Source organism: Camarhynchus parvulus, chromosome 29 (genome assembly GCF_901933205.1).
Source record: "Camarhynchus parvulus chromosome 29, STF_HiC, whole genome shotgun sequence".
Lineage (NCBI taxonomy): Eukaryota > Metazoa > Chordata > Aves > Passeriformes > Thraupidae > Camarhynchus > Camarhynchus parvulus.
In genome coordinates, this window is record NC_044599.1 from 764,836 (window position 1) to 790,462 (window position 25,627).

The 25,627-nt window shown below is 46.2% G+C and overlaps 2 protein-coding genes across 5 annotated transcripts in view; one reads left to right on the forward strand and one right to left on the reverse strand.

Moving 5' to 3' along the window:
- The window catches only part of ATF1 (activating transcription factor 1), a 450,302-nt gene that overhangs the window by 321,062 nt on the left and 103,613 nt on the right, over positions 1-25,627 (forward strand). The window lies entirely within an intron of this gene.
- Positions 1,366-24,683, reverse strand: LIMA1 (LIM domain and actin binding 1). Of its 4 annotated transcripts, none has more exons than XM_030967178.1 (11): positions 24,590-24,683; positions 21,267-21,402; positions 19,297-19,342; positions 16,992-17,390; positions 12,638-12,749; positions 11,715-11,875; positions 9,326-9,430; positions 7,315-7,372; positions 6,936-7,048; positions 3,924-4,057; positions 1,366-3,541 (listed from the first exon to the last, which is right to left on the reverse strand). In XM_030967178.1, the coding sequence occupies exons 2-11, from the start codon at positions 21,383-21,385 to the stop codon at positions 2,536-2,538; spliced, it is 2,253 nt and encodes a 750-aa protein (XP_030823038.1). In that variant the 5' UTR covers positions 21,386-21,402; positions 24,590-24,683; the 3' UTR covers positions 1,366-2,535. The 4 variants fall into 4 exon arrangements, with proteins under 4 accessions (XP_030823038.1, XP_030823039.1, XP_030823037.1 ...); XM_030967179.1 differs by having other exon boundaries at positions 12,638-12,746; positions 24,556-24,681; XM_030967177.1 differs by having other exon boundaries at positions 24,556-24,681.

Sequence of the window (25,627 nt, forward strand, 5' to 3'; positions counted from 1 at the left end):
TTCCTTAGAAACAAGCAGTTGGCATATTCCATAAATCCAAGTCCACGACAAATGATCTTCCCTCCCTTTTCAAATAGCACAATTTAGAGTCAGAGAGATCTCTGGTTGCTTAGCAATTTGAGGAAATCTGATACTAAATGGATTTTGTTAGGAGCAGAGAAAGGTGACAGAAAACAGCTTGGGTTTGCACATCAGGTTTTTAGCTTTTCCTCTGTACAAAGCAAGCCTTACTCCTTTATTTAAAAGAAAGGGAAATGAGCAGTAGATTGTGGAACTGCTAACACCTTCCAACTAGGAAGGAGGCTTTTCCCTTCTTCCCAATATCCGTGTCATACACATTTCCTCATTCTGCTGCGGCAGAATGTTTGCTGCATTGCTTCTGGCTCTTATCCCACTCTCTCCCAACCAAACCCCTCACAGGCTCAAGTGACAATAACTTAAATTAAAAGCAGCTGATAGGAAGGGGGAAAAAACCCTCAGTTGTCCTCAGCTGCCCTCGAGAGCCACCTGGAGCCAGAAATGGAAGTGAAAAATCCCTGCATGTCCTTATTCCTTTTGCCAGTCCTGTTTTAATCCCTCTTCAATCTGAGAGCAGAAACTGCTCATTTGAGTCGAGCAGCAAACCACGGACACGCAGTGTCACCTAGTGGGGCACCAGAGCCAGCCCGGGCTGCCTTCCAGCGGGAGCACTGGGAGTTTGCCCATCTTTTCCCTCCATATTTATAGATGGAGAGCAGCCCAGGGGAGAAGTTTGAGGTGCTGGACATGCCCCAGGAACTCCCCGAGCCTGGGCGGGGTGGGGGGGGCTGCTCCTCTGCCCTGCTCAGGTGAGACCCCACCTGCAGAGCTGCCCCCAGCCCTAGGGCTCACCGCAGGGAGGATGTGGAGCCGCAGGAGAGAGGCCAGGGGAGGCACCAGGAGGATCAGAGGGATGGTGCAGCTCTGCTGTAAGGAAAGGCTGGGAGAATTGGGATTGTTCAGCCTGGAAAAGAGATGATTTGGGGTGACCTCATTGTGGCCTTCCGGAGCCTGGAAGAGCTGCAGGAGAGATGAATAGAGACCTGGAGTGCAGGACAAGGGGCAGTGGCTTTAAGTTGCCAGAGGGGATTTTGGGAAGGAATTCCTCCCTGTAAGGGTGGTAGGTCATTGGAATGGATTTCCCAGAGGATGCCTCATCCCTGGAAGTGCCCAAGGCCAGGCTGGTCAGGGCTTGGAGCAACCTGGGATAGTGGGAGGCATTCCTGCCATGGGAGGGGAGGGAATGTGATGGGTCCCCTCTGACCCAAACCATTCCATGATTCCATGACAATTCTATGACCCTTTAAACACTGCCTCTTTGTGAAACAAGATGAATCCAGACTTCAGTTATAACGGAAATGACCGAAACTTTATTGAAGGTTTTGTCATTAGCAGAACTGTTAAGAAAGCAGAATATTTTACACCTCAAGAATCATTAAGATCTAATTCTCTTGAGAATACAGTACAAATAAAAGCTAATAATAAAAAAAGGGCCTCCTCCTCCCCCCATTCAAGATTTTATTATTGTAAAATAAATGAAGTCAAGTTAAAAAATGTTCTGATCCTCAACACTGGCAATCGGAAAGTGTCACTGATTCCAGAAATTTTTGCAATGCAGCACAATTTCACAGCTGTAAGGAAAAGATTTATGGCAGCTTGATAAAAGTAGGATTTCAGAGTTGTCAAAAGGCTTTAAAAATCTTATCTGCAGTTTAAAATGATGATGAAGAACTCCAAGTAAAAAAAGAAATTACAACAAAACAAACAAAAAACTCCACTTCAAATGTGTGTGAAATGCAGAAGTAATGCCCTGCAGGCTGCTCCAAAGTGTTCATTTGTCTTTTGCAGAGACCTGGCAGCCAGCACAGCACCTGGGATAGCACTGAAATACACATGGTCCAGCAAGGGGCACCATTCCAGTTGTGCAGGGACTCCTCAACTGATCACAGGCAGGTTTGAGACAGAAATTCACATTGCACTCCGTTTAGGATGCTTTAGTTGTTGGACACTAAACACAGAGATGCTTTTATTATTTAAAAAAAAAGCCCAGTTGTGCCCTTTCCATGTATTAAAGTGCATTGAGTGACCATTTTAAAGCAGGCCAGAAAGTCCCTTTGAAGTTGGTCCCTAAGCACTGCAGTAGCATTTGGAGTGGTACGGCTGGTGTGTTCCAGAGGCCCTGTCCCACACCAGCACGGCAAGTACAGTGGAATTCCATAAGTTGTTAGTGAAATACCTATTGAAGCTCAAAGGGGTAAGACAGAGAACAGCTCTGTTCTCATGCTGAGGACAGACACTACCTGCCGAAGCCGTCCCACAGCCAGACACTTGTTCCATGCACCTAAAGAATTTGCAGGCTTCCAGAGTTTTCTAGCTGAGATAATTTGTATGTAGATTCCCTTAATGCTGATGTGCAGTGCAGCATCACTTCATCCAGGAGAGCTGTTTGTTAAAGCTAAAAGTATCCATTTCAAAAGGCCCAGCACCTTGCAGCAAGTTTTCTAGTAAAAGGCCAATTTATTCATCATCATCATCATCTTCATAGTAGCGATTCCTTTTGATCTGTTCTTCCACAGATAGATCTTCCATGTCTTCACCCTCCCAAAAACCAACGTCTTGGGATTTGCGATTCTGGTTTGGAGATGATTCCTTAGCGGTCACAACATTGGCTAAGCTGGAATGTTTAGCAGAATTTGGTTCAAGGAGTTCTTCCTTTGGAATTTCTGGCTCCTCTGTAGCGTGTTCTTCCTCATCTGTGTCTGCATTCATTTGGCCATTCTCTACAATGTTCTGCTCTGTTGTTCTGATACCAGACAATTCCCATTCTTCCTCCTCATTTTTCTCCCCGGAGTTCTGGATGTTCCTATGCTCAACCGTCTTTTCCTTTTGCTTTTTCTCTACAACAACCTCTCTCTCCAGTTCGTCACTCCTTTTCAATGTGTCTCTCTCTTCCTTGGAAGGAGATGGTGAATTCTCTGTTTTATGGCCTTTAACAGATACTGTTCTAAATGAGGCTGCGACTGTAAAGGGGCGACTTCGCTCCTTCAGCGAGGAAGATCTTCTTAACTTTTTGAGATCCAGATCCACATCCTCCTGCACATCGGGCTTGAAAATCTCTTCTTCTGGAGGCCACTTGGGTTTGAGTACTTTGATGCCCTCATCTAAGGCACTTCCTTGGATACTTTGGTCAGATGGAGGTGGCCAGGCAATCCTGAGCTTTTTTGTTTCTGCTGGTCTTTCTTCCCTTTCAGGCACAGCTGAAGCTTTTGCTTCCATACTTGCTGCCAGAACTCCAACTTTTGCAATCGGGGCATCCTCTACTCCTGGGCTTTGTGGAGTGTCTGGTGAATTCACACCATGGACGGTTTTCTCCGGGGATTCTTCACATTCAGTTTTACCTGCCCACAATTCCTTATGCTGCTTGTGTCCAAAGCCCTCATCGTAATTGCCTTTGGACTTGAAGAGCTGATTGAAGTGAGGCTTGCAGTAGATGTTCCCACGCAGAGAGGCGTACGTCCCGAGGCTGTTCAGGAAACACAGATCAAACGTTACAGCTCAGGGCCACCAACACCAGTGTCTGTTTCAGTTTTGTTACAGAAGAGATTCCATTTCAGTCTTCCACATGTTCAAAAAACAAGCTTACAGCCCTCGGGGCTTGTATGGCTCTTTCTAGGAATTCTTTACAAAGCTGGACATTCTATTTTTCCCCACATAAAATTACATTAAGAGTTTAAAAATGGCATCAAGTGCACCAGGCACTGGCACAAGTAGGCCTGTGTTACCTCTCCTACACAAATCAGTGGATTATGGTGACATCCAGCTCAGCTAGGCCTGAGCAGCACCTTCCTCAGCTGTGACAGGAAAATTCACTTCCCAGAGGGCAGCCAAGGGAGCAATGCACATACCTGAGTTTGCTGTTGCAATAGGAACAGCGGAAGCAGCTGATGTGAAACACCTGCTGGTTGGCAAAAAGCCTTTCCATGGGGTACACAGTCTTCTGACACCCAACACAGGTTTCCTTCATTGGCAACTGGAATTTCTATAGGGAAAAGAGAAAGTTTGTTAACTGGGAAACACATCAACCGCTGGGGACTTGGCGTGGGTTCATGCGCGGCTTCCTGAACTCTCAAGAACTGCAGAGTTCACTTTCTCTAATTACGGTGCAGCAGGGTCTGCTGGGCAGTAAGAGGCTACAACAGGCTCATGGGATTGCTGTGGCTTGACAGGGAATCAAGATTTCACCCCAGTGAATCCCACAGCTGAAGCATCACATGCTGAGCAATGGCTGGGAAAGAACAATGAGAGCACTAAAACTGAGCCTGTTCCTCAAAGCTGTGTCATCCTTTCCTGCAACCTGTTTTTATTGATAGGAGAATGATGAAGCATTCCAGTTAATTACAATCAGCATGAGACTTACCAAAATAATAAAAACAGTGCAAAAAAAAAAAAATCTTGAAATGGTTTGGGTTGGAAAGGACCTTGAAGATCATCTAGTGCCAATCCCCTGCCATGGTCAGGGACACTGTCCACCAGAAGAGTTGAAATAGCCTCACAAGGTACAGGGTGGGAGAGGAAAGGAGGGAAACAGGCTGCCCAATGGTTTGAAATGTTCCATTTTTGTTAAATCTTTTCTCTCAAAGAGGAGGAAATAGTCTCAGCACCAATACAACAGCAGGAAACACTCCTGGCTTCACTTGTAAACAATTCCAGCTCTATCCCAAAGAAACTCCACTCAGGTTTCAGGACTCACAGCCCCCCAAACTTGCTCAAGATTCAAAGTGAGCAGAGATTTGAGGTTAAACAGCTAAAATTCTTATGTGCTTACTGAATTTCCTGAGGGTTTAGTGCAAGGATAAACTTGAGCACTGAGGAGTCGAGTGTCACTGCTGTGCAGCAACGATCACCGGTTTGTTTTCAGACAGCATCAAGGAAGCGAGAACACTGGCCATGAGAAAAGGTCAGTGGATGCCATTTACTTCTTGCAATCCATTAACACTGGCCAATGGGGAGGGCACTTTACAGGATAAATTAAATAACACAATATTGGCATTTTGAGGCTGCATGTTGATTACAAGTGATTTAGCAGCCCAGCCTCCACTCCAGGGTGTGCTCAGACATACTTATAAATGTGGCTTTTCCTTGGCAAAGAATTACCTGCTACAAACTTACAAAAAGATTTACGGAAAATCTGATGGCTAAAGAAAAAGCAGGAAGGTCACAGGAAGACATAATCACAGAAATTTATTTATAACAGTCTAGAAACAATGGTTAGGAATGAAAGTTCCAGCATGTAAGGGCAGATTGCTGAAGATGGAGCCAGCTCAAGTCACTTTGTCACAACCATAAAGTTTGCTGCCAATTTAATTCCATTTTAATATGTATTTCAGGGTTTCCAGGCATTGCTTGAAGTTAAAGTAGATTAAAGTTCTGATAAATAACAGCTTCCCTAACAAAATTTAGAATTCCTTTTGAAAAAGAATCCAGTTTCTAGGTGCTGTCAAAACTCTGCATCTTGAGTCACTAAACGAAATCTCAAAAAAAAAAAAAAAAGATTTACTGATGCAAACAAAAATCGAATCACCCCTGCTTGCCACATGGAGCAAGGCAGTAAAAATTTGCTTGCCCATCAAAACATTTTCTCCCTAAAGCTCAGTTTTGCACGGTGACACAACAGTGCTGGCACATGCTTCTGCAATCACATCCTCATCCAAGGAGAGGGACTTACTTGCATACAATGAGCCCTATGTCTGTGGAGAGGCGTTTTGGGCTGTGAAGAGACAGAAATTCCTTTCCAGGATACTACAAATAGGAGCTACAGGAGGAAGATGAGGCCCAAGAAGATAAAAAGGACTTGAGAGAAAGCTGAGAGTTGAGCTCACATTAGGAGGGAAGCAGAAGGCAGGAGGAGAGGTTAGGAACCAAGAACAGGAGACAGAAGCTGGAAGAGACAAATAGGAACCTTGCATGAATAAACAGAAGCTTCTATCTCACACAGTGCAGCATCTAAAGCAGAACTGGGCAAAAGGCTAAAATGGTTTTGATAATATCAAGAGAAAGCAGAGAGCACTAGGACATGCAGCTTTTGTGTCACAGACTAGGATCACACAACTCTCAGTGGCAGCTCAAATTTCCCATATTGGCATTCCTCCCTTGCACACTGGGAAGCCAGATCTCCCCAGTCTCTGAGTCCAGGGCTGTTCCTCCCAAAGATGGGGAAAACAACAAAAGCCCAGTTGTTTCCTTAGGGGGAGCCAGGAAGTGTGTGGCAGCCTAGGGAATCAGCATCCCAACCCCAGACAACACATGTGATAGGCAAATACAGCCTGACCAAAATGTCCAGTGCTGCCATTTGTTATCTAATCAGATTAGCAAATACATCCCTGAACCAAAGTTCTCCATCTGCTTTATCACTCCCTAAGGAAACTGTAACATCAAAGTCTCATTACTCAGAAAGCCAAACCTAATTTTTATAGAGTCAGGCACTACAGTTCCCTCACTATACAGTTACTACCAGTTGCAGTTACCTTGGGAACAGCTGGAAGAAGAGCAAAGCCAAGTCCCAGCTTGCTAAAGGCTCTGAAGATCAGTACCAGAACCTCAGGGCCCATCTCCAGGAGCACAGACAAGCCCTGAGACCATCCCCTGCCTGAGCCCCTCTGCCACACTGAACTGTCACAGGGGTGTAACAGAGACAAGCAAATCCCACCCAGTCTCTGGAAAAACCCTGACTGCTTTGAGGTGCTTTTCCACCCTGAATTAAAGTGCCCTCCCAGTCACACTCTGGTGAGGAAGGAGCAGGTATTGATCCAGTTACTGCCAGACCTTCATGCTTAAGCACATTGAGGCTTTTCAGTATTAAACAGGGCTGTCAGTTGGTTTTAACCTTCACCAGGTTTGAGGCTGAAGAGCTGCATTACCTTCACAGCTTTTGGAGGAGAGGCCTCTGTCTGCCCAGCTGCTTTAGCACCAAGGTTCTGCTGCTTTGAGCTGACAGGTTTCTGAGCTTCTGCCTCGCTCTCTGACTGTCCAGCTGAGGGAGAAAAGGCAATTACAATGGCTTTAAACTCTGGGCAGCTTATGCTCACCAGACCCATCAGAATCTCAGTTCCAGTTAAATGGTGAGGGAGCTACACTTAAAAGTGTTCAATCAGGGCAAAAGGAGTTATAATGGCTTAAAATCACAGCTGCAAATGAACTTCTAAACATGAAAGACATTCTTAAAAAGTCTGTGCTAGGCACAGGACAGATTTTAAGTACAAGAGAGTTTTTATTAATTAATCATTTGATAGGGCTCACCATGGCCATCCTCCAGCAGACCAGAGTGCAAAGACAAGCTGTTCTCACCTACAGAAACCTGCAAGAGAAAATGAGACAATGAGAACCTCTGACCTTCTGAGATGTGAAGAGTCATGGCCCCAGGAAGGCACCAGGCAGTTTGAGCACTGAGACAGGGAGAGACCTGAGGAGCTCAGGAAAGAAGTTGTTTTGAGGCACAGAAGGGTCCAGCTGAGTGTCAAGAGAGTCTTTGCTACAAGGCAGACATCCTCACAGGCTTCACACATACAAACATCAGATTTCTGTTTCCTTGTACACCTTTATTAACCCTCAGAAATCTTGGTTGATTTGCTGAGGTTCCTCCCAGCTTTTCTCACTTACAAATCCTTTCACCCCAAGCAGCATATTTACTGGAAATCTCATGGTTCCTTCCAACATTTGACCAATCTCTGACATTCAGCAGAGACTGTGCTCTTGGGGGAAGAAAAAAGAACAAAATTAAAAAGAACACCTGAATTTAAAAAAAAGCTTTTGTTGAACCATAAGCCTGTTCCAAGGCCAGATCTTCCTTGTTTATCCTCTTTCAGAAACAAATTCGTAATTTTACAAATAATTTAAAAACTAGAGGAATTGGATCTAAACCAGTTTCAAATACTACACAGAATCATAGCATTGTTTAGTATGGAAAAGACCTTTAAGATCATCAAATGCAACCATGAACAAAACCTGCTACAGCTAAAGCTCTTGATGTATAACTCTTTATTAAACTTGGCACTATTGCTATTAAATCAAATAGTTTTAAGTAGCTACACTGAGGAACTAAAGTACTGTAACAAGATTAACTGCAAATCATCACTAATTCACCTTAATGATTGAAAAGTCCATTGCAAGCAACTGAAATTTGTAAATTAAGGAGGTAATGAGGAGTTACGTGTATGAAATCCTCCGGTCTGCTGAAAGCAGAACTGTACCCCTGTGTCCTGGGCAGAGCATGAACGTGTTCTGAGGCTGCTGAAGTCACACACGTCTGGCTACGGAATGTGCCACGGGTGCAGTGTGAAAAATGACAGAGTGAAGTGTCTTTTGTTTCCTTTTTGCCAGAGGATTCCCATTTCTGACACTAACGACAGGCAGTTTTAATTAGGCTCATTTCCAAGTTCACCACGTCCCTTCCAAAGGACAATCCTGGCTCCCAAACAATGCTCTATTCAGGTTCTCATTGCACCTGCACACCTCAACAAGTAACTCTGCAATTACAGCTGAATACAAGAAATTTTATTCAAATCTTCCATTCACAACTGGGAGATATTCTGATTTAACAGGTGCTCTTTTAATTAACTCACCTTGGAGCAGGAAGCAGCCTCAACCAGTCAGACACGAAGCTGCTCAGCTGTCTCTGAGGAACAGCTGAAAGCAAAGATTTGGCCCCTTGCCCAAGGAAGGCTGAAAAGCTCTAAAAGCCCTCCTGGCATTAAGCTGCCACGTGTTCAGCCTGGATGGAATACACAGTACCCCAATTATTATTCAGCTACTTTTATCCCGTCTGCTGTCCCCAGTTCAGGGAACAAATGCTCAAGTCCAGTTTACAGAGTCTCAATTTATAGCTGGAGCTCAAAACCAGGAACCAGCCCAAACTGCCATTCTCAGTTACCCTAAAATTTAGCTACTACATGCAGAAGAAACAGTGACAAACTCCTTTGACTTGGGTCATACAAAGCTGCTCATGGGGTTTTTTTTTTAATTGGTGGGGATTTTTTAGTTTATAAAAAATCCACCATCGAAAAAACCTACCAAGACAGAAAAACTCTCCCAGAAAACTTCTCTCTAGACATTCTCTTCCACAGACACTTAGAAAGAGTCTAAAAAGAACAACTTAAACAGGAATTTTGCAGCATGTAACTAATCTGCATCAGCTGCTCACGTTCAATTCCCAGATGGCATGTGGAACATGGAACCAGTCTATCAGCTGTGCTTCCACAGCCAGTTCCACTTAAAATGAAGCCTTTGATCTCCACCAGCACAGACATCTTACCTTCTCCCCATCCTGACAGGAACTGGAGTCCTCAATTGGTGCCATATTCTCCTTCTGCCCAGATTTGTAATTCTTGAGTTCACTCTCACTGGATTGAATCTCACTCTATAGGACAAAGCACTGGAAAAGTGACAGGTTCTTTTCCCCTAAGAAAATACTTGCTTTCTATCTTTCTTGAAATGTTTTTAGAACTGTTTTTCTAATATGTGGAGTGATAATTGAAGGAGGGGCCATAAGACTGTACAGACACTTGTTAAGTGACATATTCTAGTAAGGGAACAGGATTAGGCTGTAGGATTTGACTGTGCTCTAAGGAGGTAGTGCCAGTGTTTTCCTGAGCAACCCTTTCCTTCCAAATTCCTGTTTAAAATCAACTCCTCAGTATTCCCTGCTCAATGCACATCTTCCTTTTCAAGAAAGGTAAACTTTTCACTTGGAATGACAAGTATTTCCATACAAGCACTGCCTAAAGTACAGAGTAATTGCTAAATACAGTATAACATAAAAGCAAATCCCACATTTGCTTCAATTCTAGTCAAAACCCTGACTCTGTTTTCCTGAGATTTTTGTTCTTGATAGACTGACTGAAGACTTTCACAGAAGGATCTTTCAGACTTTAAAGCCAATAAAATCCAGTGAAACCTCGTGTTTCTTTCATTGCCCCAGGACACAAGATCATTGGAAGCCTCGTGCTTTTCACAAGGCATCTTCTCTGTGACATGAAAGAGGAAGAGCCACATGCCAGCACCAGCATCTTCCTGCACTAGGAAACAAATCTCCACAAAGCCAACCACATCCAAGAGATTTGTACCAAATGTTGGAATTTTAATGCTTAGATCTCTGTATCTGCTGTCCAGCACCTTTCCCTCCCCTTCCAACACACAGAACTGATTGTTCCTCATCCCTACTCAAACCAAGTGTCCATCAGATTTAATCCAGGCCTTATTACACCACAATGCCCTAAAATAGTTGTTCCCAAGAGAGATTCTGGCTTTCCTTTGTAGCCCAGGTGTGAGAAGGGCAGCACAAACACTACACTTCCATAGCAAAAAAGCCCTGGTTGCTCTGCCAGCAGGGAAGGAGAAGATACCAAGGTTAGGGCTGCTGTTGGCACAGTAGCACTGCAAACACTGAACTCAGGAATCCCTGTCTGCTCCATCTCACTGCCCTCGTCCACATGCCAGGTCAAATTGGGAAGAGGTTATCCCCAAATGGAGCATCCTGAGAGCATCAGGCTGGACTGACACTAAACCAAGAGCATTGGGGGCTGCAAGCAGGAGCCGCTGGAGAAATGGCCAATCTCTTGCCATCGGGACAGAATTTAGTTACTCAGCCACCACTCTGAATCCCAAACTGGAAAAGGCATCAGGAAATCAGCCCAGGCAAGGCACAGGAGGCAGAAATGGGCAATTAGGTTAATCAGATTTGTTGCAGTGGCTGCAAGGGCTTCCCATTCATGCAGGGAAGGTTTTACTGACCCTTCTCCCGCAACTGGGGAATCTGACCCATGTGCAGATGAAACTCAGGAATCATTCGAGCTCAGAAGAAGCCCTTGGTTCTCCACAGAGACTCCTGGAAAGGAGGCTCTCCTCTGAGGCAGAACCAGCACTTCAGGCTCTCATTTCCAGGGCAAGTTTCCCAACTTAAAAAGGCCTTTTCTCTTCAAATCTATTGCTCTGGTTAATAAAGGTAATACTTGAGCAACCTAAGTTCCCATCATTCAGCAAAACTATCAGAAACTTCCAGCAAATGTACCTAAGCAGTTTTCAACAAAAGCTGAGATTCCTGAAACCTCCTCAGCTGTAACACTTCATTAATTGTTCAGCTCCTGGTCAAATATTTGCAAAACAGGCAGAGGTACATTCACTGCAAGAGTCTAATTAGATTCAGAGAGTGGTGAGAAATCCTGAAGGGAGGTAAAAAGTGAGGAAAACTGACTGGAGATCCCAAAGCTGCAGGCCAAGAGATCCAAGTTCTGAGCACTGTGTGACACAAAGTGACTTCATCTCACCGTGCCTCAGTTTCCCACAGCTTAGAGCTGCTGGACCACATAGAATTGAGTTTTCTTTTTTAAACAAAAACAATAAACATGTAGAGAGCTACAGACACTCAAAGTAAAAGAATGTCAACTATGCTTCAGAAGGACCTCAGTCAGGGTGCCACCAATTAATTCCTTGGAAAATTTTCAGCATTATTCCAGGAAGATGCAAATATACTTATTTCTTCCTGCAGTATGTAGAGGCAACTCTTCATCAGAAATTACTCCTATGGGCAGAGAGTTATTTTTCAAAGAGAATGGCAATACCCTCAAGCAGCCTGGTTTCCTTAAGAGTTTCTTTCCAGTCTCAGGCTGGGACAAAAATTCATTTCCACACAAACCAAGACTTACCATGGGAATGATGCCCGAGGAACTGCCCTGCTTGGACACAGCTGCCTGGTACTTGGCCAGCCTGTCCTTTATTGATGTCTCTGATAAACGGGGCATGTCCAGGTTCTTCCTGGTCTCTGCCTTGTCTGGGCTAAGTCCTGAACTGGTCTCTACAAGATACCCTGGTAAAAAAAAAAACCAAACATGAGTAACAGATAACTTTCAGAACTCTCACTAAGATCCTTTTTGGGGAGAATAAACACATTGTCCTTCTCTCCAGGATCATTCCAGTGAGGACATAATGTGTATCACTAAGGAGTGAGACCCAAGGAACAGCTGCAGCTGTGCCAGCCATTGGTGGAAACTCCAAAAGATTGCAAATGGTTTGCTAGAAAAAGGTCTCCAAACAGATAAAAATACATACTTTTGTTTAAATCAAAGCTCACAGTAGCTCCCTGTGTCTGGTCAGGATAGGAGCGATGAGGATTGAAGCAAGGAGGCAGAAGGAACATTGACTGTCTGTTCACTGCTTCCTAAATTACCTTGACTATTAAAACTAGTTCTAGGATAGAGACACAGGAAAGAATGGGCTGTATTCCTTCATTTGTTGGTTATTCCGTGTGCCTTGGTTTCCCATGCTTAAGAGTGGAATGGTTTAAAAATCCCAGCAAGGCTTCACTAATTAAATGGGATGCTGATGGACTTCCTTCCATTTTGGAAAGGCAAAAGTTATTCCATAGAACCCTTGAGATTGGAAAAGCCCTCCAAGACCAGTGAGTCCAACCTCCACCTGATCCCCACCTTGTCCCCCAGACCAGAGCACTGAGCACCAGATCCACCTGTTCCTTGGACACCTCCAGGGAAATTTCTCTTGTATAAAGTAGATTTATCTGTTAAACAGAACCCAAACCAAGCCACCCAACCCCCCCACGAGGTTTTCTGACCTGCTGTGCTGTGGCTCCTCTCTCCTTGGGCAGCGTCGCAGTCCTCCAGGGAGAGGCTGTTCTCCGAAATCCTCCTGCCCGCGCCCGCCCTGCGCAGCTCCCGGGGGCCCTGCTGGGGACAGACCCACCCATCAGCGCCTGGACACGCAGGGATTGCTCTGGGTAATCCCTTAAGAGGCACAGGTGTCACTAGCAAATCTGCTTTACTGCAATAAACAGGTCTAGCAGGTAACATCTTATTTAACCAATATAAAGTTTGATCACAGAGTACCTGACCCACTGTCACCTGGGAGACACTTTCTTGAAGAGGTCAGTCAGTGCCCTTTGGAAGTTCTCTTGGTTTAAAAGGACCACAAAGATCAGATTTTTAGGTCATTCCCACTACAGATACAAAACTTCAGTCTAGATTTTTGCATTTCCTGCGATTTCTGTTGAAGCCAATAGTCACAGTCATTGTATGAAGATTTAAAATCAGAAAAAGGATGCAAGGAACAACTTATCCAAAATCTGCATTCATTTTCAGCCACAGAAAAAGGAATTAATAGTATTGTAATAAAAGTTATCTAGAGTTATTTGTTTTGATTTGGATAGTTCATGCATTCGGTACCAAATAATTCCCTAATTACATCTGATAAGGCTGAAGCTTAAGCAGGAGTGTTAGAGATAAATATTCTCAGATCTCCAGGATAATCACTCTCTGCTGCAGAGCTGCACAGGGTGTCCTGGTAGCACCACACAGATGCTCTGGCTGCCTCAATCAGATTTTATTCTTATTTATCTCAACAAAAGAAAGCACAAAAAGAAATTTCCACAGCTATGATAAAAGCTGTTGAGCACAGTTAAACTGGACTCCATTACAGGAGGATGCATTCACAGCTGAAAGTCAGCCTATAAAATCCTAGAAGGTGCTGGACGACCTTTGTTCTCTCTGGGAAGACTTAAATCACAGTTGTAAATTCAGACTGAGGCTAATGTAGAGAAAAAGGCAGGTTTGGCAAGATGCTCCAACCACACATTCCCCCTCAGTTCCAAAGACTTTCTTATTTGCCGGTCACCAAACTGAAGGAAATTCCAAAGTTTTATTTTTGCAGAACTGCAGTGTAAGATAATCACTATGAAAAATCAGGCTGCTTTCCATACAAACAGCAACTTCACCAGGAAAGGAAAATGCAGCTGGAAAACCTCATTTTCCATTAGCACGGGAAATAGTTTCTATTTCTGTGGTTTCAGACTTTGGTAACTTTTCTTACTGGAAAAGAGCTTTAGCTCTGACAAGTCTTGTGCTCACCAATAGGCTCAGGTCTGCGAGTGCCTGCACACTTATAAAGACTTGCAGGTCCCTCATTCCATGAAAACTATTCTTAGATTATTATTCAGTCAATGTCCCCTTTAACATCACCCCTAGCCCACCAGTCTGGGGTTCTTGCAGCTCAGAAATTTGGGGTCCAAAGGGTCCATCAGGAAAAGTTCAAATCAGCAGAAGCAGATAAAGTGCTCCAATCCACAACTGCAGAGCTCTGCCTGCTCCTCCTCCTGCCCTTTGCCACCTCACATCTGCAGGTGTTACAACTTCACCTGAAGAGCTTTTCTGTGGGTGAGCTGCAGAACACAAGAGTTAAAATCCCAACAACCAGAATGCAAAAGCTTTACAGGTCAGGGATATTTCAATGAGCCTACAAATATTCAGTAAATCTATAAATATCCTACAAATATGTGTCGGTTTTATATCGACAGTTTTATCTTGGGGAAAAAAATAAAGACTAAAAGGAAAAGAAATGTTTAACAGAGAAGATAAGGGACTTTTCACATTACAACTGATGGACTGACCAACTGCAGGGAATCAGCAGGATCATGGCTCATGGAAGGTAACTCCTCTCACATGGAGGAAGCCCCCTTAGGGATTTGTCACTCTGCAGCTGGGCCATAATTCCCAGGGCACAGCTTCTCCTTTGGAAAGGAGACAAAGTATTCCTGGTGTGTGGAAAGCCCCAAGTTCTCAGACCTGGGCAAGTACAGAAGCACTGTGAGCACAGGTAAAGCTTCGCCTGGGGCACAGAGTTGGGCAAAAACCCAAATCAAAGTTACACCTATTTCATTACAAACCCAAATCAAAGTTACACCTATTTCATTACAAACCCAAATCAAAGTTACACCTATTTCATTACAAACCACCTGTGCCAGACATGACCCTGCCACGAGGTCACCTACACACCACAGCCAGGTTTTGCCTTTAAGGAAAAACACAATCCAGCCCAGAGACAACTTTTTCAGAAATTGCAGATCTGATCCTCCTCCCCCCTGGGTGTGCTTTCACTATCACTTACAGGAAGAATCCTTTGAACATCAGGTCTTTTATCAGTTCCAGTCTTTGCTTAGTGCTGAACCAATCCAGGCTGCCTGCCTGCCCCTAATGGGATTAGAGCAGTTTGTTTCCATGAAAATGCAATAAAAGATCTGCCTCCTATCTATTGCTAAAACAGAGCAAGATCTGAGTGAATGAATGAATAAATGATGAGATTTTACTTATAATCCTGAAAATGAGAGCAGGTTTGTTTAAAGGGGGAGATGGAATCAGGAAATCCAGGCTCTGACCTGGATCCCTGCCCCAGCTCTGCCCAGCAACCATGGAAGTTGATTTATCAGCACTGCCACGAGCCTCCAGCCGTGGTGCTGCTTAGTTCACACACAGGTTTTGCCAGCAAAGCTCTGACAGCACCAAGGCATCAAGTCTTCAGTAAAGTCCAAGGAAAACTGCCATCTCTCAGCTGAATTTACAGTTGGACTTAATGACAGAAAGGAATTTTCCACCAAAACGGTTCCATGAAGTCTCACTCAGGAAAAAGCACAGGAAATAAATGGGAGAGGCAACTGCAGAGCTGCAGTGCTGTTGTGGCTCCCACCTCACTGAGCCACACCTGGGTCCCCAGAGCACCCAGCTCCCTTCTCTGCATCGACCCAATCCTCCCATCACAGATCAATTCCCAGAACGAGGAATGGAATTCCAAACACGCCCCCTCTCCCCCACATCTGAACTTCAGAACACTCATTTTCCCTTCTACTGTAACAGATTAACTTGGAATAGGGATTTTGAACCGAACCTGAGCAGTTCTGTGCCTCCTGCATGATGTTTACTGGCTCCAGTTGGTTTTCAACAGCGTTTGAATTGCTAAACTTGACAAACTATCAGTTTCAGATTCACTCAGCTCCAAAACAATTTATTCCCCAGGCTGAGATAAAGTTACTCGAAGCCCATCTGCAGAATTCCTGGGGAATTCCGAGTGATTAATCCTGCAGCAAGAGTTCAGGGAAGGTCTGTCATGGGCAGCTCTCATACCATGACAAAGACTCCAAAAATGCAAGTTGTGAAATGACTTCACACAGACCCAAAATTCCCTTTAACACCGAGCTGCTCCTCTGAGCCCTAAATTGTTACATTTGAAACAACTTTTATCCAAAATATGTTTGCTTTAGTCAATATTTCAAGAAAACCAATCTCAGTAAAACAAAGCCAGGAGGAGAGGAAACTATGAGAAAACTGGAAAATCCACCAGCATCGAGGCCTCGGGACTGTGTTGCAAGTCCCCAGCATATGCAACTCATTTTGGAGTTAAGCAATTCCCCCCGGGACACGCCGGCTGCAGTCCACATGCGGGATCAGATTTCATGAGCAGTTGGAAGAAAAATGCGAGCCCTGAGCATTTGCAAGTCAAAACTAGTGAGGGCAGGAGCTGCTCTGGCCATCTCGGCTTCGTTTTCCCTCAGTGAGATTTTTTTTTTTCGATAAGAAACATTTTGTAAAACACACAGATGAGGGAAGAGCAAGGGAAGGATGGGAGTATTTCACTATGTGTGTGTGTGTGTTTGTGCAACTCATACTGATACAGATATCAAAAACTCTCACTTGTTAGTGCTTTATCTCGACTGCAACAGTCCTGATTGCTGAGCCAAAACTCCCTTACTTTTCATATATTAAAAAATACATAAATACCTACATATGCATTTTACACAATTCACATTTGCATACCTCATTGCAATCTTCACACAAGACACAAACAATCCCTACTTTACAAACCTTAGTAAATTCCATACTTATTTTCCCCTCTTCCACTGAACTCTATCAAAGCAAATTCACTTTACTCCAACGAGCAATCACGAGCTGCCACAACTCCGAGCACCACGCACATACTTGCGTGGCTCGAGTAAGTTACTAACAGCACGATGTTCTGTTTTCACTAAAACAATGAACACAATATTTGCAGAGTCAATAGCTGGAGCCACTCCCTCCCGGGATTTTCCTGATGCCGCGGAGGCAGCAGCTTTAGTTTCTCCGAGACTGGGAGGGACAGATCCTTACCTTGGGCTGAGGCGCTTCACCCTTCTCGAACATCATCTTCAGCTTGCTCAGGGGCACGTTGTACTTCTCGATCCTCCCCGGAGACTCCGACCTCTCGCTGCCTTCGGGCTTTTCCATTTCACGGGGCTCTCTCGCACAGTTTTCCATGGTGGCACCCTCGCGGGAGCGGCTGCGGGGCTCTGCGCTGTCACCAGCGGGGCACTGCGGCCGGCCAGGGGCAGCTCCGGCCCCCGGGGATGGAGAAGGGGCGCGCCCAGTCCCGACCTTGTGCCTCACCTCAGCGCCGCTGCCCCGGACCGCTTCCTTCCCCGACTCCGCTCCCGGCACCGGATTCTCCCACTTCTTCTTCAGCACGCTCAGATTCCCCCTCGTCAAGTGAGCGGGCAGGTTTTCTGTGTTCTGCAAAGAACGAGGAGTTAACTGCAGCTCTCCGAAGCACTTCCTTTCCATGCAGGAGGAAGCTCAGCACCGATCCCTGCTCCCGGCCAGCTGTGAATAGTTACAGCTGTGCCACATGGAGAAAGCATCCAGGATAGGGAAGGAAGGAGGGGGGAGAAGAGAAAAGTCAGGAGTAAGGCAGGAAGTGAGCAAACAGGAATGGCCTTATAAGGCAAAAGGGAGTCAAACCCCAGGAGTTAAATGCCACACAAAAGACCTGAATCCACATATGAAGGAAATGGGACTCAAATCCACACAAGGAGGGTCTCCAGTCCCAGAACAAGGAAACGGGAGCACAAGAGCCATAGGAGATGGCTGGTGTGCCAAATGCTGCAGTGTCTTCAGAAGACAACACTACTAGACCTTCCAAAAGCTACAAATTAGCTCTCAGAAACCGCTAAATCCTTGGAGTTACCTGTTTCTGCAACACTTCAGTTCCCAGAGACCTGCCCAGGATTTTACACCACACACCCAAAGCTCAAGCCAAGCACCCACAACAAGCATCCCTCTGCTCCAGTTTAAAAATAACCAGTAACTCGCTGGGATTTTTGTTCTATTTCACTCAACCCATTGAAAGCATCACTGGGGACACACACACACGAGTCACTGGCACTGCCTCACCCCCAGGGGAACACCCGGAGCAGCATCGCCTCCCATCCAGCTGCTCCCAGCAGTTCCCTCTCCCCAGAGCAACAGCCCAGCCCGTGTTTGAGCCATTCCAACCCAATACCTGCCACCATTGCATGTTTCCTGTCTCTCCCTTACGGAGACCACTCCAAACTCATTGCAAGTGGAGCAGGGCTGCCAGGCTTACAGGAATTAACCAGCATTAGTGGCTATATTGGGATTTAAGTCTCTCACCCTATTACTCTTCTGGTCGCATTTTGAACGCTGCTTTGCAAATTGACTTGAATCCACTTACACTTCAAAAAAATCAGTGTGTTTGCTGACTGTATTGAAGAGAAAGTATTAAAATTGTAAAGGAAGTGTTGTAATGGAACAGAAATATTGAGAATTATGTGACAGGTTTCTGTGGGAACACCTCCGAATCCAGCACGCTTCCTAACACAAGTCCCTCCTGCTTGAGATTTGCCTGTTCCCTGATCACAGGAAGATTGACAGACACAAGCACAAGCACTGAAGAAAATTTAAGACTGAAAAGTAAAATTTAGAATGCTTATTTTATCCCACCTACATCCCAAACAGCAGCTCCCCAAGCATTAGAGAAATCAAGGCAGCAACTCTCCTAAAGATCCTGAAAATACTGGCAGTGCTTTAAAACACAAATTACCCCGAGGACCAGGACAAAGCCCTGCAACCTTTGTCAGCCAAGGTTCCCTGACCTCTGAACACCTGAATGCAATGGAGGTTACAGGAAGGAATGTGGGGCTGTAACAGAGCCAAAAAGGTTGGTGCTGCCTCATCCAGGGGCATTTGCAGCCCTGGGAGTCCCTTCAGAGAAGATCCTACAGTTCTCAAAGACACATGTTGGATTTCAGGGAGGTTTGGAGGCTCCTTTCAAGCACTTTTAAATTTAGTTAAGAAAGGAAGAGGCACCACACAAGTGCCTCCAGCTAAGAACAGGAGGTGGGTATTCCTGGCTTGTGGTTAACTCATTTTGCCTTTTGCTTAGGAGAGAACTGGTGATTCAACACAGCTTTGGGCAAGAAACTTCATTTCCTTTCCTCCACGCTGGGAAAAAGCATGGAGCAAGAAGCAAAAGCAAAGCCTATGTCTGAGCCAGGTTTTCTGTAGGACACGCAGCAGCAATTTTGATATTCCAAAAATCAGTTGTCACAGCAATATTAATGCAGGTGATCCATCCTGATTTCAGGCTGTGCTTATTCACAAGGATACAAACACTTACACTTCTCTTCTTCTCAGCAGTGGCTTCTTCAGCAGCTTTCTGATACCTTTGAGAGAGTGAAAAACAAACAAAACCCAAGTTTTAACCAGAATACTGAATGCTCCTAAAGACAGCTGAGATTTTTCTTCCCCCACCCCCCGGATGAACTAAAACGAGAGGCTGGACAAACAGCAGCAAATAACACAAAGCCAAGTGACAGACACATTTTCAGTCATCCAGTTTACAATAATAACACCCATTAATACTTTTCATTCCCTAAGCACTCTGATTCCCAAATAGAGACAGTTTACCTTGGAATAGCTGTATTGTTTCCGCCACCCAGCTGTCTGCTGTGCCCCCTTGCAGGAATAATTCAGCTCTTTATATAGCAGCTGCTGAACCAGAACAAATTCCAGCTTGGCACATGCCGAAAATCTCCCTAAGTGCCAGAGGATTTTACTCTGTGGGCTGGGAACTGCCCCCATTCAGCATTTGCCTCCTGGGCAGCTGAGCCATCACAGCCCTCTGGAGATAAGCCACCCTGGATCATGAATCAAAGTCCTTTAAGGAGCTGCAGGAAACTCCCAGCAATCTGCACTCCTCTGGGTGTGAGTCCCTCCACAGTCCCCGCTGCTTACTACGCTGCACAAGGTGATTGCACTTGGCCTTTGAACTATGAAAATTGGTCACAAATTTTGCCATTTTAAGGAGACTTCTGCATTTCAGAGAGAAGGAGCCCAGCGTCTGCTTGGGCAAAGAGTGTTTGTTTTCCTTATTTGTGGAATTCTGCTTTTGACACAGCAGTGAGTGTGTTACAGGCTGTTGCTCCTCTTAAATCCGTGCAAACATGCTAACCCACATCTCTGCACTATAAAGGGTCCAAATTTGAAAACAAGGTGCTGAGAAAGTGATGCTGAAGGAAGAGGGATCAATACTGGAAGAAGAAACAAAGAGGAGCACAGATGAAAGTCAAGTAGCACCTGGAAAACAGATGATGACTGAGGAGTCCCAGCCCTCACTCCAAGAGCCAGCCCAGCATGGGGCACTTTTCTAATCTCTGCTGTTGCCTTTTGTGCCTCTGACCTGACAAAACTGATTGTGTGGGATGGAGAAAAGCGTTTTCACATACAAATATTTAATTTACAGCACTTAAATGTCACACTCCTCCCTGTGGGCATCAGGGTGGCAAAGCCAGATAACAGGACTGTGTTTTTCCAAGGCACTGACCCTGCCTATGTAGAGGCACGCTACTTGATTAAGGAATAGCAGTTTGGATTACTTCCCGTAAGCCTTTTTCAAGGGATTATCAACATTTAGCAAGATGACCAGGTTCTGTAATCAAGCTTCAGCGAGTGAATAAATTACCTTAACAAGGTGGTGACAGCAAACAGCTTCTCCCTGGGCCAGAGCTCCACAGAGGAACTCTGGAGCTGTGGGTGTGTAACTATCCCTCTCCTAAAGATTCCATAAAGTTTGTCCCACTCAAGATCCAAATATTCCAAAACTTTGTTACACTATTAAAGCAAGAGCCTCAGACTCTCAGTTCCCCAAATCCCATTGAAAACCCCAGCTGAAGCCTATATAATTCCTTAAGGAAATAAAGGCTTTTGCAGGGAATGCATTGGTTATTAGCACTCAGCTTTCTCAGGGTATACAATATTTATGGTTTGAGTTTAACCTTTTATCCATCTCTCAGAGAAAAGGGAAGCTTAACATTCCTTTTCTATCTAAGTCAGGAGAGGTTTAAGCAGGATATCAGGAAAATATTCTTCCCTCAGAGAGTGCTCAGGCACTGAAAAGGCTCCTCAGGGAATTGTCACGGTCCCAAGACTGCCAGAGCTCCAGGAGCATTTGGACAGCACTCTCAGGCACAGGGTGGGATTGTTGGGGTGTCTGTGCAGGGCACAGCAACTGTGAGAGCAGCAGTCCCTGCTCAAGGTGGCAGCTGTCACCTACACACAGCTGGTGCTCCCCAGCCCCACAGCACTTACTTGGAGAACCTCTCCACAAGGGCCGAGGACTTGTTCTTGTTGACCAGGGAAAGCTCTTTGGCAGTGATTTTCAAAGACTGGGAGGTCCATTGCCTTCTATTGAACGGGGAAGGCTCCATCTTATCTCCCCAAATCCCTGCTCAGGAGGAAGGAACAGTGTCAGCAATAGGAACTGTGAGCAGAAAAGAAGTTCCACCGAGTGATTTGCTCCCAGCATCCCAGTGCCACCAATCCTAAACCCCTCAGGATCTCGTTCATCAACTGACTTGAAAAAGGCAGCAGATAACAGTTATAATTTCCTCTGCAGATGCCATTGAGATGGTGCCCTGATAAAGCCATGGGCACAATGGGGAGCTGTGGACACAGAGCGGTGACCAGAGGATGCCAGAGTGACAGTCCTGTGTCACACACACAGAGGAGCTCCAGGAAGCCCCAAAGTGCCCTCGCTTGTTCCGGTTTCAAACCAAATGTGCTGGCATTTATGTAAGAGGGTTTGAGTTACGAAACTAAGAGGATGTAATTACTATACAAACATTTTTCATTCACTCTTGTGTTCACTCTCAGCACAGCAGCGTTTCCTCTGTGAGCTCAAACAAGTCTCGTGTTCATGGAGGCAGCTGTGCCCCTCCTCTTGCAGTAGTTACCATAATATCAGTTAAAGAGTATTAATTACCTAAAAAACAGCTCCAATCATCCTATCCTCCTGGAAATGGGAAGAGATTTTGTCCAGCTTTTCACCACAGAAGCCAGCAAGACTGTATCAGATTTATTTTTTACATAGTTTTCTTTCGTGAAGGAGGAAAGGAGGGGAGATTAATTTCAAGAGTTCTCTGATAAGACAAAAATAAAGCCTGTAGGGAACGCCTTTCCTTTTTTCCTCTTATATTTTATCCCTGCTCCCATGTCACACAACGCCTGTGGCAAGGGCGTGAACTGACCCTGCAATGCCAACTCCAGGCAGGCTGAGCTCTTCCTTGCATTTTCCATTAATTCCTTTAACGGATTTGCACAGTCACGGAACTCTGGATCCAGTGTGAGTCCAGGTCTGCCGGACAAACGGTCACACACAAACACCTTCAGACAAGGTGGCATAAACAGCCATCAAAGGGAGGAAAGACAACATTTCTGAAATCCTCACAGGTACAGAATGCACCTGCTCAGAAATGACAGAGATGTGGGATTCTGCAACACCTCAGTCCAGGGGAATTCAGGGGCACAGGCAGAGTCCGGCAGCTCCCAGTGCTGGAATGGGAGCCCTGGGAACAGAAAAGCCTCTCCAGTGCTGTTCCCTGCCTGGAACAGGTGACAGGTGAACACATCTCTGCACTGGAAGATGCAGTCAGGAAGAATAGGCCTTTCTCTCACATTCCATAATTCCTCTGATGTCCTGGAGAGAACAACATGCCATGACAGGACAAGTTTTATCAGAACAATGATTTTGGAGGCGTTTTCAAACATGCAGGTTGAACTATCGCTGCAAACAAATGACACTGGTTTTGTGGGGATGTTGAAACAACTGAAACCACTTATCAATGCTGCCTTTCCAGGTGCAGCTACCTGCAGCCTCAGCCTCTAAAAGGCACACAGAGCCCCTTCCAACCAGCAAGAGAAACCCAAACTGGGGTTACTTTCTGAAATTCCTGCCTTTTTGAACACTTTCTGCATCACCAAGTCCCCTGTAAACCTCCATCCAGGCTGCACTGAGAGTGCTCTGCATCTGACAACAGCACAAATCACCATCCACAAAGACAAAGGATCTCATTTCCACCTTGTCCCTTTTTAAAAGTCATATTGCATACACAAATAAACCCAGTATTTCTGTGATGCAGAATGCAGCCTCCACTCTCAATCGCCAGGAGCCTCAGGATACACAGAGAGAGATTACAGATAGAATTTACTGCTGGAAAATCCCAGAGAAACAATTCTGTCCGTGTTAAAGACCAACGATGAATGAGCCATGTCATGCCACAGTTTGAACTTTGTTTTATGACTAATCTTGAGCCAAAGGGAGCTCACCTGAGGCCCCGGTGCAGTTTAAATGGCCTTTCACAGAGCAGAGTCACCTGTGCCCAGGAAACAGGAGCAGGGCATTCATCAGAGCTCCCCTGGCACACGGAACAGGTGCTCATTGACTCACGGAAGGAACAGCTCAGTAAAACACTGAGAAACAAAACTGAATGTAATTGTTTGGAAAATAACCCCAGTTTGGATGCCTGAGCATCCCACTGCATCTCCAACCAGCCCTGTTCAGGGCTGCATCTTCTCCCTATTGAGTTCTTCTGTTTCCCTGCCATTCTCCATCAAAGCCACAGGTACATTGAGTTGATCTGGCCTGTTTAGGCAAAAATCTCTCCATAAAGTCAGTACCTGCTGCTGGGACATTCAGCTGGAAAGAGAAGCAGCCTATCTGGAATCTCAGTCACTAGAAATGACATGAAACAGAACTCTGACATGCCTTGAAACTTGTACTCCCACATTTTTATGCCATTCCACGTTCTTAGCACTTTCTCATTAATTTACAGTCTTGGCATGTTCAAGTATCTCTGGGCTTTCTTTACTGCTCTTTCTGAGTAGTTCACTCAGAGAAATTTCAGAAAACACATATTAAGATATAAACAAGACTATGAATGTTCTGCCTGCTGCAATGGAAGCAGATTCTGTGGAAGGTGGCATAGAGAACAGAGGAGATGGAGACAGGGATGCCAGAGGTGTGCCAGATGTTGGGGAAGGGATTGAGCCACAATCCAGCACAGCACATCGAATCTACCTCTAATAACTTCACCCACAAGTTTAACAGCAGAATATAAATCCCTCTATGTGGAAAGAACCTGAAAGGAAAACTGACTAACGCTTGCCCGAGGCTGAAGTAGCCTATTCATTACACGCGGCCACAGGAACGGGCCACCCACGGGCACCACGCTCCAGCCCCGGGCACGAACCCGCCGAGAGGCTGCGGGCAGCGGAGGGCGCGGCCCCCCGAGCCCCCGGCCAGCCCTGCTGCTGAGCCCCGCCACGGGCCGGGCACGGAGAGGAATGAACGGAGCGGGGCCCGGACTCACCCACGGCCCGGCCGACCCCCGCGGCCGGTCCGGCTCCGGGTGGCTCCGCTGTCGGGGGGAGGTCCCGGGGCTCCCTACCCCCGTCCCGCGCTCTTATCGCGGCCGCACCGGGGGGAGAGGTCCCACCGCACCTGTCCCGGCCCAAGCGGCGGGTCCCGGCACACCTGGCCCGGCCCGGCCGGCAGATCCTATTGCACCTGTGCGTCGTCCTCCCGCCCCGCCCCACGCACCTGTCCCGGCGGAACTCGGGAGATCCCAGCGCACCTGTCGCAGCCGAAACAACGGGTCCCAACGCACCTGTCCCGGCCGAACCGGCGACTGCACCTCCGCGCCCGCCGCAGCAACGGGCAGCGGCTCCGGCCACGCCCCGGCCACGCCCCCGGCCCCATTGGCCCTTGCCCCATCGCGTGGCCACGCCCCCAGCCACGCCCAGGGCCCTCGGGACACGCCCCTGGCCTGGCTCTGGCCCCCTGGCCTGGCTCTGTCCCCCCGCTCGCCTCTGGCCGCCGGTGCTCCCCAAACCCGGCACAGTGGGAGCGGAATGAGGGGTCTCGGATCTGGGGTTCAACCCCACCGTGGCTCCCGAGGGCTCAGGAGGGGCTGTGCTGGGGGAAGCTGTGCCCGTGCCAGGTGTTTGGGTCTCCTGCAGCCTTAATTTGTTTGGAAACAAGAAAAATTGGCTTCAGCAGCCAAATGAGACAGCCAAGCATTCCTGAGATTTAGAACATCCCTGTGTTCCTTAGCAGGACACCAGTGCTGCTCCTGGCCAGCCCTGCAGGCCCTTGAGGGATTTATCTGAACAATTAATTGTTTTTCTTTAGGTGTTTCTAGTTCTTTCCTCATTATTCTTCCTAATGTGTCAAGTACCAAATTCCTGAGTAAAAAAAAAAAAAAAGTATTTGGTGCTCCAGCTCCTTCCCCAGCTGCAGGTCTTGGATGTTGATGTTGTCCCAAATTCTTGGCTGTCCCAAATTCCTTGGGAGCTGCTTGCAGAGCAGCAGCCATTAAGACAGGAAGTGACTAATTAAATTAATATGTTGATGTTACTTTTATGACAGTCTCAGCACTGGCATGTGAAATTTAGTCATTCCAGTCAAAAGTCTGAATTACAGCCCAGAAAATCCAGACACTGTAAATTACAGCTCCCATGGTTGGATCCTGGTGGGATTGAGGCAGGTCCATCCAGCCTGGCCTTGGATGGGGCTTGGAGCAACCTGGGATAGTGGAAGGTGTCCCTTCTGGACTGGCATCCCCCCCTTTTTCTGGTGACAGGAACACCACGGGGCACCTCAAATGACACCA